The sequence below is a fragment of the Siphateles boraxobius genome, unplaced genomic scaffold (genome assembly GCF_051911475.1).
Source record: "Siphateles boraxobius isolate OS27281-9 unplaced genomic scaffold, OSU_SipBor_1 49, whole genome shotgun sequence".
In the NCBI taxonomy this organism is placed as follows: Eukaryota; Metazoa; Chordata; class Actinopteri; order Cypriniformes; family Leuciscidae; genus Siphateles; species Siphateles boraxobius.
Genome location: NW_027509130.1, coordinates 135,754 through 153,836, shown reverse-complemented (window position 1 = coordinate 153,836; position 18,083 = coordinate 135,754). Strand labels below are relative to the sequence as shown.

At 39.4% G+C, this 18,083-nt stretch overlaps 3 protein-coding genes across 9 annotated transcripts in view; 1 reads left to right on the top strand and 2 right to left on the bottom strand.

Annotated features, from left to right (window-relative positions):
- Nucleotides 1–18,083, bottom strand: part of LOC143711083 (uncharacterized) — a 164,794-nt gene that overhangs the window by 73,969 nt on the left and 72,742 nt on the right. The window lies entirely within an intron of this gene.
- The window catches only part of LOC143711142 (uncharacterized), a 376,270-nt gene that overhangs the window by 342,591 nt on the left and 15,596 nt on the right, over nucleotides 1–18,083 (top strand). The gene's annotated exons all lie outside the window — the stretch shown is intronic.
- Nucleotides 1,282–15,890, bottom strand: LOC143711089 (uncharacterized). 5 transcript variants are annotated; one of them, XM_077202412.1, is made up of 13 exons: nucleotides 15,656–15,876; nucleotides 12,516–12,672; nucleotides 11,949–12,107; nucleotides 10,143–10,645; nucleotides 9,858–9,999; nucleotides 6,434–6,674; nucleotides 4,890–5,169; nucleotides 4,527–4,781; nucleotides 3,745–3,931; nucleotides 3,392–3,634; nucleotides 3,109–3,280; nucleotides 2,406–2,554; nucleotides 1,282–2,170 (listed from the first exon to the last, which is right to left on the bottom strand). In XM_077202412.1, exons 4-13 carry the CDS (start codon nucleotides 10,485–10,487, stop codon nucleotides 1,965–1,967), a joined length of 2,220 nt encoding a protein of 739 aa, XP_077058527.1. In that variant the 5' UTR covers nucleotides 10,488–10,645; nucleotides 11,949–12,107; nucleotides 12,516–12,672; nucleotides 15,656–15,876; the 3' UTR covers nucleotides 1,282–1,964. The 5 variants fall into 5 exon arrangements, with proteins under 5 accessions (XP_077058527.1, XP_077058528.1, XP_077058526.1 ...); XM_077202413.1 differs by lacking the exon at nucleotides 11,949–12,107; XM_077202411.1 differs by lacking the exon at nucleotides 12,516–12,672 and having other exon boundaries at nucleotides 11,970–12,107.

Here is an 18,083-nt window from a genome sequence, read left to right as displayed (position 1 = left end):
TAATGTTCCACTGTGTTTAGATTCCTCGCGGCTGTTTTGAGTTTAGGCTACTACACGCAATGGCGACTGAAAGAGAGCATACAGATGCCTGTATTTCCACACATCTTCAACCAATGGCTCGTTCACTTGGTCCATTTCCATGTTTCTTCACTGAACTTTCACTGAACTTCTGAATTTAAAAATGGCGGGCGGTGCAGAAGATTCTACCAAGCCGAACAATCACAGATCTAGCGGTCCGCGTCGTGTAGTTACATTTTTGAGGAGGTGCGCGTCAGGGTACACGTCTGTGCGCATGCTACCCGATGTAGAAGTATAAATTGGCCTTAAGTTAGACAATAAAATAATTTCCATTAATTTTTAATGTGTAGAAATTACATTTGTGCTGATCAAATAGCATGCCTGCCTTTCAAACACTGGTATGGTTTGGGAAACAAGAACCAAGTCACACTATTTATGTAATCATATTATGAAATTATGTTTATTAATGTATACATTAAAGCTGTGCGGATGGGCTATTATTTCATCCGCAACCGCATCACAAAACTCATCGTCTGTCCGCCATCCATCCGCACCAACGTTTTTGACCAATTTTCAAAACCGCACCCGCCCGCCAACGTTTTTGACCAATTTTCCCGCCATCCGCTGATCGGGTGATACAAGGCGCTGCTGATGACAGCCGCGAGACTAGAAAGCTCTCAGAATATCAGCAGTGAACTCCGTTTCCAATCGGCGCGCAGGGACAAAAATAAATAAATAGCCTAAATTAAACGCATTTCGGCAAACCTGACCTTATCAGATAGGCTACTGTACAATATTTTCATTGTAGCCTAATAGAAAACCCATTTGGCACATCATTTCAACATGCTGCTATTGTATGGGGCGCCAGAATTCTCCTTTGAGTTTGTCACGTACCTCCTTCACCGGCGTTGCCATCTCTGATAATAACAAGCGGTCTCTGCATAGACTCGACTAGCTGCCTGATGAAAACTTGACTATTTCAAAGTGTGCTCGATTTTTTTTTTTTGGATGTAGGTATAGTCAGATAACAATGTTTAACAATGTATACATATTTTTCGTCACGTCATCCGCCCGATCCGCGGTTCATCCGCGGCTGTAACCGCCAACCGCGCATCTCTAGTATACATGAATGATTTGAGGCAGACTGCAGGTTGATGAATCAAACTGTCACATTCTGGGATCCCGTTTTGTTAGACCAGACCAAAAAGGAGAGGATAAATAAGACCAAGGTTGTTTTTGTTGTACAAAGACACCAGATACTGATAACTTCACAATGTCAGTTTTTATTGCAATTATCAGACAGAAGACCATCGACCCAAAACAAACCTGTACAAATATAATATTATCATGTGACATGACATTTTGTTCTTATTTCATCATTACAGTCGTGATCGCTACCAGGCCAACAGATGTTTTGTTTCCTGGTGCTGGGGATACTTGGGAAAGCACTAGAGGTCGACCGATAGTGGATTTTACCGATACAGATATTTAGGTTTGCCCATACATGCCATCGTATACACGATAATTCAACCGAGAAACTTTGGAAAGCACAACTGGGTTGTTATACCTTCTTGTGTTGTGCTCTGTATTCACCAGGAGTACCCGGATGAAGAGGAGTACACAGGCTTTAAACCTCCCATTTAAATGTAAAAAAATCTGTATATATTGTACTTGTTTGGTAATGTGCTATGTACATACTTTTAATAAATTTCATAGACATTTTGTACAGCTGTCAACCAGTTTTTGTGTAATGCCATGTTTGTATGCGTCACAACTTACTGTCAAATCTGGACTATCATGTCCATATGTATTGCGCAACAAGTCAATAATGTAATTGTGACAGACCTAATGTACTCTATATATTACCCAAATAACAAAATTGAGTAAAGGCGAGAACAGTACAGTGGAGATGGTGAGTTACATGTTGACAGAAAACAGCTGATTGATTAAGAAAGGGATTGTGGACTTAGATGGGTGTTGGTGTTAGAGCTGAACCTGGACACATGGCTAGCAATTGCGTCGGATTTCCCAGGTTGCTCATACTGTGAGCACAGGAATCCAGGAACAGCCACTGCGTTCATATCAGCCACAAAGGGTGCAGGGTCCTGGATGACCTCGTTAAAGAGGATGTCCGTCAGCTCAGCCACATATTCTAAAACAAAGGCGAGAACACAAAGCATATAGTCATTCATATGGTCTCCTGTTGACAAACTCTTAACAAAGTAACTGCAATAGAAATTGTGTGTTTACTGCTTGTCACGCTGGCAAATGTGCTACACCTTGTCACTCAGGTGGTGCCAAAATCTTGCCAGCGAGGTAAATGCATAAATGCAGAATCATGTACATATAGTATGGAGATACCAAAAGAAAATTGAGAATTAACTAACCAGTAGAATTTTTGGTCTTCATCATGGACACCACATGTTCCCCTTTCTTGGCCTTGGGAAATTTAATTTTGAACTGCAGTTCTCCTGCTGCAGTCCTCGCTTGGGTACAGCCAGAATTTTCATTGAAATGCAATGCAGCCAGGTAAAGTCTGAAATCAGGATTTGTATGGGATTACTCCAACATAATGACGCCTCTCTCTCTCTCTCTCTCTCTCTCTCTCTCTCCGTCTCTCTCCGTCTCTCTCTCTCTCTCTCTCTCTCTCTCTCTCTCTCTCTGGCTGCTCTAACAGGGTTACTGCAGGGATCTTCAAATTAAACAATGCTTTTTAATCTCCAAATTAATGTAGAACCAACATAAAGACAGTATATTTCAAATAGTTGTTTAATGGCATCTTTATGTGAATGAAGGTCAGGATCACTGATACAGCTATTGATGTGTGGATAAAAATTCTCTTCAAAACCATATCAAAATTTGTAATGCCTGTAGGTTTCAAATTTAATGCTTTTTAATGCCTTAATTTTCACAAAATCCATTTAATGACTTTTAATGCCCCGCGGAAACCCCGTCTAATCTGTTAACATAGACGCCAAAATGAAAAGCTTCCGCTACGCACACAAGCCGCTCATGTAGACAGTGTGGTTTGGCCGTTGGTAAAGTGCTGCTACTATACAATATTGACAACATGATTACTATACAATTTACCTGCAAAGCATCCCTAAGTACGAGAAGGCCACGTTTTTTGGTGCGAACCGCAGAATCACACCGTGGAACGCCTCCAAGGCAGATGTTTGGCAGAGAGGGCTCAGCTTTTTCACATCACCAAGAACACGCTTGTTCATTAGCAGCTTCTCCAGCTTGTAGATGGCCTTTGTTGCTAGAGGAGGACAGAGAATAACCAATACATAAATACATAAAAGATGCAGAGTACATAGCAGCTGAGAGTATACTACAGGATCAGCATAAATGCTATTGAATAGTGGCGTACCGGGCTTCAGCCACTTGTTTCTGTCAGTGGAAGGAGGGTGGAGGCACTTGGGGAAGAGTGGATTTTCATGGACATGCACATTCTGGATGTGATTGAGAAGAGATGTCCATTTTGCCACGGTTTCCTCTCCATTTGATGAACCGGATGCTGACCAGTAGAGGTGATTTTTGATGCTCTTCTGCCACATTTTGACCTTGTTGCAGTCTTTCTCCTTGGACATGGCATTCATCTTCTTGGTGAGTGCTGCGAACAGTTTAAAAATATGTAATGCATTTGTTCTACACTGGGTGTTAAGGATCCACAGGATTAGATGTGCTACAAATAATCAAACTACCTTTTCAAAATTATCCTACCTTTACATAAATGCCATACATCATAAAAGTGGTCAATGTGTGGTTTCTGTTCCCGGACAAACTTTTGAACCTGGGTGTGTCGGTCTGTCACCAGGGAAGCTACTTTGACACCAGATTTTTCGAGAAATTCCAGAGTCCGGATAAGTCCTTCCTTTTCCATACGGACACTGCTCCCCACTTCATTGCTCTGTGGATCATAAAAAGACATAACATTTATTTAAATACAGACTTCTAAAGTCTGAAATTTCTCAAATTGTCCTAAGAGTTTCCCTGGCAAATGGTGTTATGACAGCAAATTTTGATTTAGTTTTTGTCATAGTCTTTTGACTAAAATGCCATTTAGTTTTAGGCTGCACGCTTTGGGTCGGGTGTGAGCGCACAGAAAACCCTACCAGATAGACCTCTTTTTTGTGTCGTCACTCTTATTCAGATCTATATGTTTGCTCTACTCATTCTCCCAGACGTTTACATTTTTTAACGTTTTATGTGACATGCCGCGCATGCCAACTCGTGTCCCGCTGGGTAGATCAGCACGTTACAGTACAAATGTGCACATCTACCACAAACGCAGGACATCAGTTCTGACTGGATCGCTTCCCAAATCATCACTATCTAACGTTTTCGTCTAGTTTTTATTCGTTGACAAAAATGTCAATAGATTTTCGCCATAGTTTTTGTCATTCAAAACTAGTTCTCATTTAGTTATCGTCTGTGAAAAAATGTCGTTGGCGAAAATAATGAAATTAACACTGCTGCCTACTTGGTTTTTATAATCCATTTACCTGTACGAGCTGGATATCAACAATTTTGTTTGTGCCGAGATCCATCATGGAGTACGAGCCATACTTTGCGCACTGGCCTGGACTGTAAGCTCTCATATCACCACCGAGAGATACAGTTTCGCTCTGTTTTAGTCCCTCAAGCAGGTCGCTCTGGTGTGATCGCCATTTATGCAGCACTGAAGGCAGAATGTAGTTGTGCACGTGATATCGATGTGTCATTCTGCTGAAGGTTCTCACATGCATTGCATTGAGCACCTGTAAAGTAAAGTAAAATCAGAAATAGCACTACATCCCACTGTAGCACTGAGCTGTGCACTGGCCTTATAAACTTTTTTTAAAATAAAAGTCATTATTTTTACACACCTTGTTAGTCTGGAGGAAAGAAGAGCCGGTGTAGTAGACAGCGGCTGATAGGTGCAGATTCCCCGCTGGACAGCTGCCCAGAAGAGGCTGACTCCTCCACTCTCTGGTGTATGAACAACTCTGGTGGAGGCACTTCTGGGTCACAGAGAGGAACGTTCCTTTTACAAACGTGATCACCTTGCAGACTCTTGAGCAGGTGGGGCAGATTTTAAAAAGCTCAAGCAGGCACTCCTCATATATCAAGTATTTAACCATGTCCTGTGGTCGCTTGGTTGGTGCTCTATTGACAAAGGAAACCACAAAAAAAATATATTTATATATGTTTTCTAATTTATCACTTTCATAGTAAAATAACATCACATCAGCATTAGTGCTGCACGATTAATTATATAGCAATCGCAATGTCAAGCCTATACGATTAAATGACGCGAAATGCTGCAATTTAATATGTAATAAACAAATTAGGGTTGTTAAGCCAATTAATGCAGCATCTGTTATTTTTTAGTCATTCTTTGGCTAGTGTTACATGATCCCGCTCTTATTTGTGCAAATGCTTTTAAACCATTCATGCGTGACAAGTCTAAGAGAGCGCGCTGCCTGTGAATGTCCTGACTGTGACTCGCAGAAAGACGCGCGCCAGTATCATGCACATGCACAGACCACGCGCCAGAATACAGTTCTCTTTCACGCTTGAACGAACAACACACAATTATGCCAAAATGTCGTTTTGTCGAGTATCTTCATAACATAAGAGCAGTCTTATGATGGACGTAAAGAGTAGTGAGAATATGACGCGTGTGAGATCCTGTCAGCAGCGGCTGCTCTTAAAGGGACAGTACACAGTAGCAACTAATAATCACTGTCATTAAAGTTAATCAAAGAACAAAGGGAACAAAGAAAACACTCACTGCTCTTGACTAAAGAACTTTTGTAACTTTAATAAGGATTAGTCTATATATAATTTATAATTTATGCAGCACAGACTGTTTGATAACTTTATTCAATTTCTGTGTATGGCCTACCAGTTAGACAGGAAGGGCACAGATAAAAATTACATTTATTATGGGTTTATGTGAAGATTGTTTGAAGTTCACTTAAATTAAAAGCCGTTATATTTTTTGAAGCCTAATTAATGTTTACAAAAAAATTGAAAGCTTTCAACTGTAATGACGGAATCACTGTAATGTTGGATGGCTATAATTAATGTTTAAAATTGGGTTTAAATTCATTTTTATCCAGACACCAATGGCTTATTGATCATTATAGGAGTTGTCAATCATTTAGTTGTTGTTGCTAGTTTGAGTAGAGAAATACACATTTCAGAATTATCACTAATCTGTGTGTGCATTTTGCTTTAGAACCAAGCAAGTTGACTCTTGAAACCATTTGTTTATTATATCGCAATCTTGACCTCAATAATCGCAATATGACATTTTCCCCAAATCGTGCAGCCCTAATCAGCATCAATTAAAATTATGCTGAGGAAGTGATTGTTCCTATTATGTTCTATTAACAAAGATCTATAACAAATAAAGTTAACTTACTGTTCACTGGTGGTGTCAACCAATTCAGACATGCTGGAGGTGGAGTCATCAGGATCTGCCAAGTTGAAACCGTTTACAGATTCCTGAAAAGAGGGAAGCTCCAAGAGAGAGCGCTTTGGTGGTCTATCAGGTGATCCTGCTTTCCGCTTCAGTGGAGTTGAAGAGCAGGGCGGAAGAAGCTTGGATGTGGATGTGGTGTTGCCCACAGCGACACTCTTCGTGGCTACCGTAGCTTGAGAATCTGGAAAATATATAGAAATAAGGAAAGTAATAAGAGTTCTTTGTGTATAGACATTATGCACCAGAGACACAAGCGCGCAGCCATCTTTAAAATATTGTCTTAGAACTTCCGTTTTTGCGGTTGCTCTGTATATCTCTATGGCATTGCTGTCCAGGAGTAATTTAGCTTTTGAAGTGGATTTACTTAATGTAAAGTTAACGAAAGTTATCAAAAGGAATGTAATGTTTTAAGCAGATGTCTTAAATGTCAGTAGACTGGGAAGATTTTAAAACGAGCCGTTCATTCATAAATAGGCAAGATTGCTGTGAAAATACAGATCGGAAGTGCAGGGCTGAAAAGGGGTGGGGCTACATAATGTCTATAGTGTTTATATTTAGATAGGTGGAGCTATGTAAATAGAACAGGTTTAACCATCTGGGGCCGGCCATCGCGCCGGTGAAATAGTCTCGCTTTTTTTCTTATCAGTGCAAAAGAGACTCAAAATACTCTGTTGACGAGAGATTTTTCTTTATGAAGCTTAAATTATCTTCTTCTAAATTAAGTAATTTATATATAAAAAACAAATATTCTCAGTTTAAGTAATCTGTATGAAAAGAGAGAGATGGCAGTCCTTTTCTTTTCACCTGATTAAGGGTGTATTCACACCTGCCTTGTTTGGTTCGATTGAATCGAACTCTAGTTCGTTTCCCCCCTTGGTGCGGACCTTTTGGGCAGGTGTGAATACAGCAATCGAACTCGGGTGCGGACCAAACAACCGAACCGAGACCCAGCTGAAGAGGTGGTCTCGGTACGGTTCCAAACGAACTCTGGTACGGTTCGTTTACGGAGTGAACATGAACCAACCCAATTGCAAGAAAGCACTGCGCCTTTGAGTTAACAGGCTTCCGTAGTCGGAGTTGCGTTATGGGAAAGTGATCTGTTGTAGCCTACTACATTCCAATCCGGTGCGCTGTCTGGCCACACGATACTGTTTCGCGTCTTTCTACGCGTCGTGTGTGCATCATTGGAATGGAATGAATGAGTGACAGGGCTCTCAAGTGTCACGCATTGAGAGTGACAGTCACTCATTTCGGTCTTTTGTCACGCTCTCCCGCCACATTGTATTTCTCACACTGAAAAACTATTTGTAATATATTTAATATGCCGCAGCGCCCAAAACTCTGGCCGCGCCGCTCTCACTGTGGAACCGGCAGGAATCAAGCGCGTCTCCTCTGGTGTTGTTAGCCAATCAGAAAATAGCACTATTGTATCTGGGTAAGATTTAACGCAACAACCAATGACACCGCGTCGGCACGACACACGTGTGGTTTTGTTTACAAATTTTGGTTCACTTGCAAAAAGAGCAGTGTGAAAGCGAACCGTACCAAAAAAAAAAAAAAAAATGTATTTGGTCCGGACGAAAGCAAGTGAACTATCGGACTTTCCTGGTGTGAATACACCCTAAGTGTTAATGTGACACGCCCGCGGAGAGTGCGCACTATTCAAACGCAAATGATTTGAGGCAAGCCATGCAAACATGCTAACGCCCACATCAGCTGGGATGGATAGACCGTTTTGGATAGATTATAAAGTTTTTACTGTAAAAAAAAAAAGGACTATTGCCACATTAAATAGGTACGCTTTTGTTCGCCAATTTCTGCTCATATGTTAAATATACTATAGTATGGGATGTTTTGTCAAAAATAAAGTAGGTATATTGATTTATCAACTAAGATGTTATTGTGTTTGTTCCAATATTGTTCCTCATGAACCCCCCCCCCCTCACTGCCAAAAGTCCAGAATTTAAATTGTTTTTTTTTCCTTCATGTGATTATTGTCCTCGTTTTAATCAATCCTTGTGACACATATTCTGGGTTGCTGTTTCAAATTAATATGATTATTGTAGCTGGACGTGTGTGTGTGTAGTTCAGAGAGTTCAACAATGCAGTAAATATATTTTAGGTGCATGAAAAAGCGTGCTCATTAACCAGCAGACAAATCAGTGCATAAAAGGTCACCAAAATGAAGTATTTGAACCTCATAATTAAATACAAAAGTAGGAGAAAAACAGCAAAAAGGTCAACTTTTTGAAAAAAAGAACCGCCCTTTCAATAGGCTATCTAATAGCCTGAATTATACGCATTCTTTGGTATCCAGTGACACACCTGTGTGAAAAGCTCATTATGCGACTCATTATCCGGTCATTGTCTTCTCAGGTGTGAACACGCCTCCACGCATATTGCCTTTCCAAACAAAAAGGGTCTAATAAAATTTAAATCAATGTATTGTTTTGTGTGAATGAGTAGGCAGGATGATTTTCAGATCATTTTGAAGCAAAAACTCTAGGCGACAACATCCATTAGTCAAAGGTCTTGTGGACACATATTTAGTATGTGTCTTGTGACCTCATTTCAGAAACTTTAAGTTTTAGTGTTTTCAATAACCATGCATAAACAATATTCTCTCAAAAATACAAACATGTACATGTTGGTCACATATTATGGTACCCCTGTTTGTACTAAATAGAGTGTAATTACACCGTTGCCATTAATATGTTTATAAGCAACTAAAAAAAAAAATCACAAATGTCAGGGCATGTCAAAACATCTCAAGGACCCCAACAACACCTTAGAGCCCAGAGGGTTAAAAAAACCCATTCATGTCCTTGCAAAGATTTCATTTCGGTTCGGACCATATTACGTTTTTTGAGCCACAAATCATCATTTTTCGATTCAGCAAAAAATTGTATTTCATACTTAAAGCCCTTTACTCTGATACAACAGCAAAAACTACTAGCCTAGCTAATAAATAAATTATTAAAGGTATAATAAAATATAAACAATTATTAAATTTAAATATTAAAAAATTATTAAAATTATTATTAAATAAATTATTAAAAACATTATTAAAGGCAAGTAATCAGTAAAAAATAAAAACAAATACATGAATTACAAGCGCAGATAAAAACAATATAGTCTATCGAAGTTAAAAATAAAGTATGGTTTAACTAATCATTTCAGGTAAAAAGTATTCAATTCAGCGTTTGCGCGCACTACGAAACGCGCCTCTCTGTGTGTACGCGCGCCTCGTTTTACTCTTTTAGCGATGTAATGTTTTAAAATCTAATGAATGTGAAAACAAGCAAGACAAAACACGAGCAAATCTAAAAAAGACAAACTATACGCACTTGACCTCTCAACATACCTGTATTTCTGTTGGCTAGTGTTCTTTCAGACAGTCGTGTGGCCACAGTCCTTTCCCCCACACAGGGATCTGTCTGACACCCAACTTCTCGTGTGAATTTCTGTATCTTGTCACACGGGCTCTCTCTTGTGGTTGGAAGGGGCTTTGTGAACAGATAATAGTTGAAATTACTTGTCTAAGGAATCATATTGATGCATATAAACAAAACAAATCACGTTAGAGGGTTGCATAATTTAGAAGAGTTACTGTGTGGACTACCTACTATAATTATAACAGGCAACTTACACTCACTGGTGGGCACGCACTGCCGATGATGGCTCCAGATGTCGGCGCGACGGGAGGATGAAGGCCGAGGGGGGAGATAGTCGGTTCGGCCCCATTCACCAGTAACAGCGGATTATCAGTGAATCCCAGTTGTCTCCGACGAAAGTTTATAAAACTATCCTGAGTGAAATGATCACTACACAGGCGGGTGTTGGTGGTGATCCTCAGCTCTCCATCAAAGTGGCGCTTCACAAAATTAATCCACCTCTTCTTGATGTGATCGTTTTTCGGAAATCTAAATAAGGACACTGGTCTGTTTTGTACGTGATCGCATCCAGGTAAAACGCATTTCCGTGACGAAGGCATGGCTAGCTAGCAAATTGAAGGCTGTAGTGCTCGCTTTATATTGTTAGGGGCGTGGCCAGCCTCAGTGGCTCCAGTGCGTCATCAAAAAGGGGCGTGTCCATGAGCTCAAGGGCTCTAGTGCGTCATCGAGCCATGGTTTTAGCCCTGCCCAAAAAATCCTGAACACACAATGGTGAAAAACTGTTTAATCTTCTAACCCCACAAAACAGTACTTCACAGTCTTTGTAATGTGTTTTAGCAACACATTTCTAACATTTATAATGTGTTTAGAACTTTTTTTTAGAATTGCCTTTACATGGACTTTAAATAAAATGAACTCATGTGTCACAATAAAACAATGCAAATAGTTGTACACTAGATGGCACGTGATTCATTCTAACCAATAAGACTGCTGGAACTTTGTATCGCTAATGAGCTGTCATTCCAGAATCGACTTGGGCTACGTTTTACGTGGCCGGCTATTTTCATAAACGGACATTTCACCCTCTCCGTTTTCAAAAATAACATCGTGCACACTCAGTTTTCAGAAAAGTGTTAATTTACACGAACTCGTGTATATGTGCCGTCAAGAGCATACAAAACCTGTAGGTGGCAGTGTGTAACAAAAAGCTCGAGATAGGTCTAACTGCAGAACCGCAGAACCATATGTCATAGCAGTGTGAGGACGACAGCGCCAGCCTAACCCCTAAAACCCACTGGATCCGTCTACGGCGCGGAACGTCAGCGCCACATTTTTGATGCGTCCCTAGCTCGGTGTCAAAGTCCACTGGAAGCGTCTCAGACGCGTTTCAGCAGCAGAGCGTTGGTCTCCACAGCGTGTTTTATTTTGAAAATCGACCGGATCCTCTATGCCGTTCTGTGTCTGACTTCCTGCCCGGTGTGATGTACTCTGTGCTGCTTGACGCGGCAAGCGGCGGAAATAGACCTGCTACCTATTCTCTGCGGAGCGGAGAGACGCTTCTGAGAGGCGCTGCGTCCGCAGCTGGTGGGCGAGCATTGACTATAATGGCCGCGATTAGCTCCGGCATCCGCGACGCTGACGTTCCGCGCCGTAGACGGATCCAGTGGATTTTAGGGGTAACAGTCTGATGCCGGAAGTGGGCGCGGCCAGGCATTGCGCTACTTTCGTGTTTCGGAACGTTTTAAAGTTTAAAACAACGTTATTATAAAGCCTTTTTTAAACGATTTAATTGAAAAGATTTTTATTATATATATATATATATCAAATGGTATAAAACATAAGAATTATGTTTTGTCCTATTAACAAAAGACAATATACTACTATTAACAAATGTTAATAGTTTTTTTAAAAGTTAAAATCATACTTTATCCATTTGTTTTGGGTCAAATGATTAACAACAAACTGAACAAAGCTTAAAAAAAATAATAATGCAATGAAAACAAAGCTTGGGCGTTTGAACATTTGATTTAATTGAAAATAATTTTTAACACTCAACCAACAATTTTTTTCATGGACCATACACAACAATTATTTGATGGACTGAAAAGGTGCTGGTGGCGGATGGGGTCCCAGTAGTCGCTGTCATGTTACATACAGTGCTGGTGGCGGATGGGGTCAGACAGTGGAAATGAAGAGATTGTCTGCAGCCCAATCCACATCTGTGAAATATGAAATATGATGGGGGAAAAAGGAAAGCTTCAGAGTGTAACTCCAACCCTATCAATCTTATCCCTGTTGTGTGTTTACATGTTTAATGGGATGCATTCATAGATATGAAACATTATTATAACAAAATACAAATACACAAATATATAATTGTTTGTGTTTTGTTAGCTTAAGTTTCAGTGTGCATTGTTTGTGTAACCTTTAGACGTTAATGAAGATAAATTAATATTTTATGGCTAAATCATGCAGAAAACCATCTAATTCCAAAGAGACTACTATTAAATATGTGTACCTTGAAATGCAATGTAAGTCGCTTCGGATAAAAGCGTCTGCCAAATGCATAAATGTAAAATAATATCTATTGCCACTGTATATTAAAAAATAACTCCAGATGTGCATACCTCCATGAACAACAGCCTTTTTAAAGTGGATTTTAATGTGATTATTCAATTTGTCCCGTCTTGTCGGTTTAAAAATACTGCTATCACAAAAAGGGCAGTGAGTATTTCTGCAGCATGAAGGTGGTAGCGCTGAACCTCTCTGAATCGTTATGTGCTTCTATAGGTGAAATAAAATACAATAAATGCAATTCTCATGGTCAGAAAATTTAACAAATGCTGTAAAATACAACGCCAACAACAATTTAAAACACAAACCATGAATATGTAACCTAACATCCATTTGTAAAATAACAATACGTGATCAAGTGCCTTCGTTACAATTCTCACTTACCGTAGTCACATTTATTATACAGAACTTTTTCAGGGGTGATAGTAGAAAAAAATCCTGAGCCTGAACTTTTTTCCCTGGGACAGATGCGTAAGGGCGAGTTTATCCTCCGCTAATTTCTGACACAAAGTGATGAGCGATTGTTCTTCTAGTCTTCTTATATTGTTGTCATATATTTTTGTCATTATTTTTTGAGAATGCAAGACACACACAAACACATGTCTATCTTCATAATTCTTGACTTCTAAAGTTTTTTGAATTCGACCCAAATCCTAAATGTCACTTGCACTGCACTGCAATGTATTTTTTTCATGATTAATATTGCATTGCAAAATAATGTGTGCTGGTCAACTAGTCTAAAATTAAGAAACCCCTAGAAAACAGTAAAAAAAAACATTCATACATTTACTTAATTTTTTTATTCCAATATCCAAATATGATAGCCTACTTGATAAAAATAAAATAAAAAAGGACTTTTATTTGAGGCGTGCTGTCTTTGCATTTGAACATTGCACATTTTAAACAGGACACGCATTAGCTGAATAAACGTTAGCCAATACAAACATACTTATAGAAAATAGTTGACAATGAATAGACACGAGTCCTGTCACAGGACCAATAATAGCAAACCGAATCACTTATTCTAAAAAGAATATCAGTAGCCTATATGTTAGAAGAATCTGACATAAGGCTGTGTTAATAATAAAACGTCCGTCATTTAACGAATTTTAAAAACACTGGATGGATAATAAAAAATGCTTTCTGGCATTTTGACAGGAAAAAAACCACAACCAAGAACAAAACAGTTCGTCAATTTTCATTTGATAATTATCATCTCTCTCTGTGCGCGCGGTCTGTGTTTGTGAGAGCGAGAGCTCGCGCAGCACTGATACAACGGTTTCTTATCCACAAGTAACGCGCTAGTTTTCATACAAAATTATAATGTAACATAATTAGGTACTTTAGTTATTATAACACAATAACGTAACACATGCAGGCTACGTTTCTCAACACTGATAATGAATAAATAAACGCCTGTTTGCAGACTCGCGCTTATCAGTAGCCTAAATTAATCCACAAATCACAGCACTTTCATAATCAGTTAGCCATAGCGATTTTAATTTTATTTAGATTTATTGTTCATCAATACTTAAGCTTTTTATAATTTGCATGGCTGTATGATGTCTTCATCTTATCTGAGTGACATGAATGACGGAGTATTTTAAGATAACCATGCGATTGCGATCACTCCGTGTGATAATAGAATCCAGATTAAGTTAACTCAATACAATACTTCAACTTTCCACATCCACCCCAGCCCGTTTACCTTCAGGAGTCAGAAGTACCGTGACTACTGTAGCCTAAGTTACTGTCCTCGCTCATGAACTCAGTCAGAAGCAGGAGTGGAAGCGGGAGTGGAAGCGGGATCGAGCGGGATTCTTTATTGCTGTCGATTTTCAGTCTCTTTTTAATGATTGGCTTTACGCATCTGTCAATCATCCCCGCTTGCTATTTGGGGAATGAACCCAGCGCTATGATTGGTCGAACTCCGCTTCTTTTGCTGTTGCTTTTTTTTTTTTTGCAGACACGTCTGTACGCCGGAAATCCGGCGTGGCACCGGAGCGCTATCAGGCCTGCTTTTTACAATACAGATTGTTTCAAAGCAGCTTTAAAGGGATAATAGAAAAATAATGCAACCAAGTTTGTCTCTGCAGATCTAGAACAAAAAAAAGTGTCATAATCCAGCTTAAGGAAGTTCAGTGTTGATTAATTTCTGTTGTAAAAAAAAGTTATTAATTCAGTTAATTAATCTATATAACCATTTGGAGAAAACAGGGATGTCATCATCCAGCTCAGTTCAGTTCTCATATAATGGTGTCAATGACAGATCAATGGTATTGTTGAATATTAACGTAACACCAGGTAACTTTTCAACCTTCATAATATATTTCCAAGTCTCTTGTGATGTTACATCGACTTACAATAGGTTGAATGAAGCGTCTGCCATAGCCTGACGGGGTCTGTAGCGTTTTTAATCGTACTTTTAAACTTCGGGTTTCGGGTAGTAACCGGCGAACAAAGAGAACTACAAAACTCGACTGCTTTACGGCATATACGTCACTTCCACCTCCACTTCCTTAAAATCGCAGGTCTGTCAAGTGTCACGCATTGAGAGTGACAGTTACTCATTTCGGTCTTTTGTCACGCTCTCCCGCCACACATTGTATTTCTCACGCTGAAAAACTATTTGTAATATATTTAATATATCGCTGTCGTCCTCACACTGCTATGACGTACGTTAGCCAATCATAACCTCGAAAATAGTAACAACAGCTCCTCGACATAATAGAGCAGCTGTAGCCTATTTGCAAATGCAAACAGACGAAAAGGGTTTGCTCCAACATAACTGCGACTGTAAACTCTGAATGCATCCATGATCACCATAGCCAAATGAAAATGTAAACACAGTCGCACTTTTGACGCAGGTTCAAGATCTGTCGCATACTGTGACGTCAGCTGCATAAAACTAAGTTTTTGTGAATTTACATGCGAACAAAGTTTTCCAAAATCTCCACACTGGGCGAAGTTTTTAGAAAAAAATCGTTTTTACAGGCGAAAATAACCATGTGTATAAATAACAACATTGAGCTCATGAGTTATTGATCTGGAAAAATTCGAATTTGTTAGAGTTACTGTCCCTGTTGGTTAGCGCATCTCTCTCTCTCTCTCTCTCTCTCTCTCTCTCTCTCTCTCTCTCTCTCTCTCTCTCTCTCTCTCTCTCTCTCTCTCTCACACACACACATCATCTTACCTCGTTCACTGGGGCGATGTGGTTGCAAACACATGGCATTAGCACACTGGTTTTCACACACGCAAATATATCCACTCCATTGTCATCCCTGACACGAATGCACGCTGCCCATAACACACACATCTAAGTTGTACTTTGTTTCGTTTTGTTTGTTACATTAATACTTGCATCATGTGTTCAGTGTCAGCGTCTGTTGCCGGTCTTTCATGTTATGTTTTCTCTATCAGCTGGTTACACCCGAGCGCCACCCAGTGGCCTGGATAAAGTGTCGGTGACGTGCTCTCAGAGACTGTCTTCGCCATAGACATACATTTCATAATCTCTATTATGTCTATTGTCCTCGCTGCAGCCTGTAACGCAATGGCGTAGAGGAGAGCGAGGCAAATGTTACAACTTGTCCCATATGCGGGGTTAATTGTTACGTGTTTTAGTTGCAACACACATAATTCAGTACTATTTTATCTGTTTAGGCTATAGTTTGATATTGTTTGAGCATCTTTATAGATAGATATCCATACATCCATCCCTCATCCAATCATCCTTCTATTATGGATCAATATCATGGATAGAGATATAGGAAAGGCCTGCACAGTTTTGCAATAAATAAATAAAATCATCAAATATTGTAATTGCAATTTGAATTATATTTGTGTGTGGCAGCTGCATTATTATTAATAATAATAACAGTAATAATAATAAAAGCAAGCTTAAAATCATATTTTAAAGGGTTTATTGCATGAAAAACAGGCTGTAAATAAATGAACAAGTGATCAATGCATAGTAATTTATTTATTTATTAAACAAGAGTTTTCGAGCACGTTAAGAGCCCGAAAAGTGCCCGAATAGTCGTAAGAAAAATAATAATAAAATACAAAAATATATATATTTCTAAGGAAAACATTAGAGCCTTCACCTTTTCAAGGCTTGTGCCCTAATAAAATAAAATTCCAACATTGTTTGTTAAAGTCCAACAAAGTTAAATATATACTCAATCAAACCTGAAAAGTTGTGTGGCTCCCTGTTTTCATTTCATTATCATTTTACACTTGGCGGCTTAGTTGTAACACTGTGCTAAAACTATAACCGCCGCTGTGTAAAACATATTTTAAAAGCCAACAGTTGCAAGGAGTTTCGGATATGTTTCAAAATGGTGCTGTTTTAGCCAACAAGACAGTGATTAAGGTAATATAAAGTTAGATTCGGTGACGTACACCCAACCCAGAAACCCCCAAAAAAGTATGATGAAAAAAACTACTTGCATGGTGTCAAAACACTCTTTGTCCAGTATCTTCACAAAGTATTATCAAAACTTTCCACAAATCAGCGTGAGACCGTCTTCTAGCAGCGAGAGAAGAGCGGAAACACAACCTGACTGATCCTGACTAACTATGTCCGTGTTACATTTAACCCCGCGTTAGGTTGGGCCCCGCGCTCCCCTACTTGATTAATCAAATGCGTAGTTTATGTTCGATGCGCATGCGCGAAATTGGATATTTTTTACACTCGGGGTGCTTCTCAATATCCCTCCTCGTCTCCTCGCTCCTCTGACCTCCATCCTATGACCCGGAAGCCAATCGAGCTCAGCCATCTTGAAGGACATCTCAGTTCTCTAATTGCACCTCGAGGAGTCGAGGATCGAGGAGTGAGGAGGCTTTCAGAGGAGTCATGAGCGAGGATACACAGGTGTATCCTATGCGGAAGAGTTTTATTGACTAAACGTGACGCGCGTATACATTCTCCTCCCCCTTCACATCAGTGACAATCATTTTAATTTATACTTTACCCTTGCAGTTTAAACCCCACATCTCACATATTTCAATAGGGTATCTTGCTTTATTATTATTCATTATGAATTTCTTAAATAAACAAGCTTCAACAACATAAGGGCAGATGCTTTGAGCGCTGCTGATGACGCTGTGAAGTGACGCTCGAGATCAAGTATTCCAATGTATAAAAAAAGCTTTCGTTCGATTCCTCCGTCCTCATTTTCTTTCCTTGCGTCCTTCCCTCACAACCTACAGGGGGCGGAGCTGAGACACGAGGAAAGGAAACGAGGATGCACAAATAAGAATTGAGAAGCACCCTCGTATTTAATTCTTTCCTATGATGTATTGCCATACAAAACAAATATTCTGGGGTCGTGCAATTTTTGTGTAAATAATCACAAATGCTGGTTGGCAAACTTTTTTTTTTTTTAAAGGGGAAAGAGTTAATGTTTGTCCGAACACACAAAAGGTTTTATGAGAGAAAGCAAAGTTCTGCAAGAGAACACAAAAGTTAAAAAAAGTTCTGGTCTGTCATGTGATCCCCGCTTTAGTCATGTGATCCTCTGCCATGTGTTCCTTTGTCTGTATCATGTTGTCATTGGTTGATTGTTTAAATGTTCACAGGTGTCCCTTGTCTCTTCATTAGTCCTGTTGTAATTGAG

Excerpts from the sequence above, each read along its gene's own strand:
- LOC143711089 (XM_077202410.1), bottom strand. The coding sequence starts at position 10,487 with ATGCCTTCGTCACGGAAATGCGTTTTACCTGGATGCGATCACGTACAA. Across the intron at positions 4,782-4,889 it reads CTTTCCTCCAGACTAACAAG|GTGCTCAATGCAATGCATGT; the intron begins GTGTGTAAAAAT and ends TTTACTTTACAG. Across the intron at positions 3,281-3,391 it reads AAACAAGTGGCTGAAGCCCG|CAACAAAGGCCATCTACAAG; the intron begins GTACGCCACTAT and ends GTCCTCCTCTAG.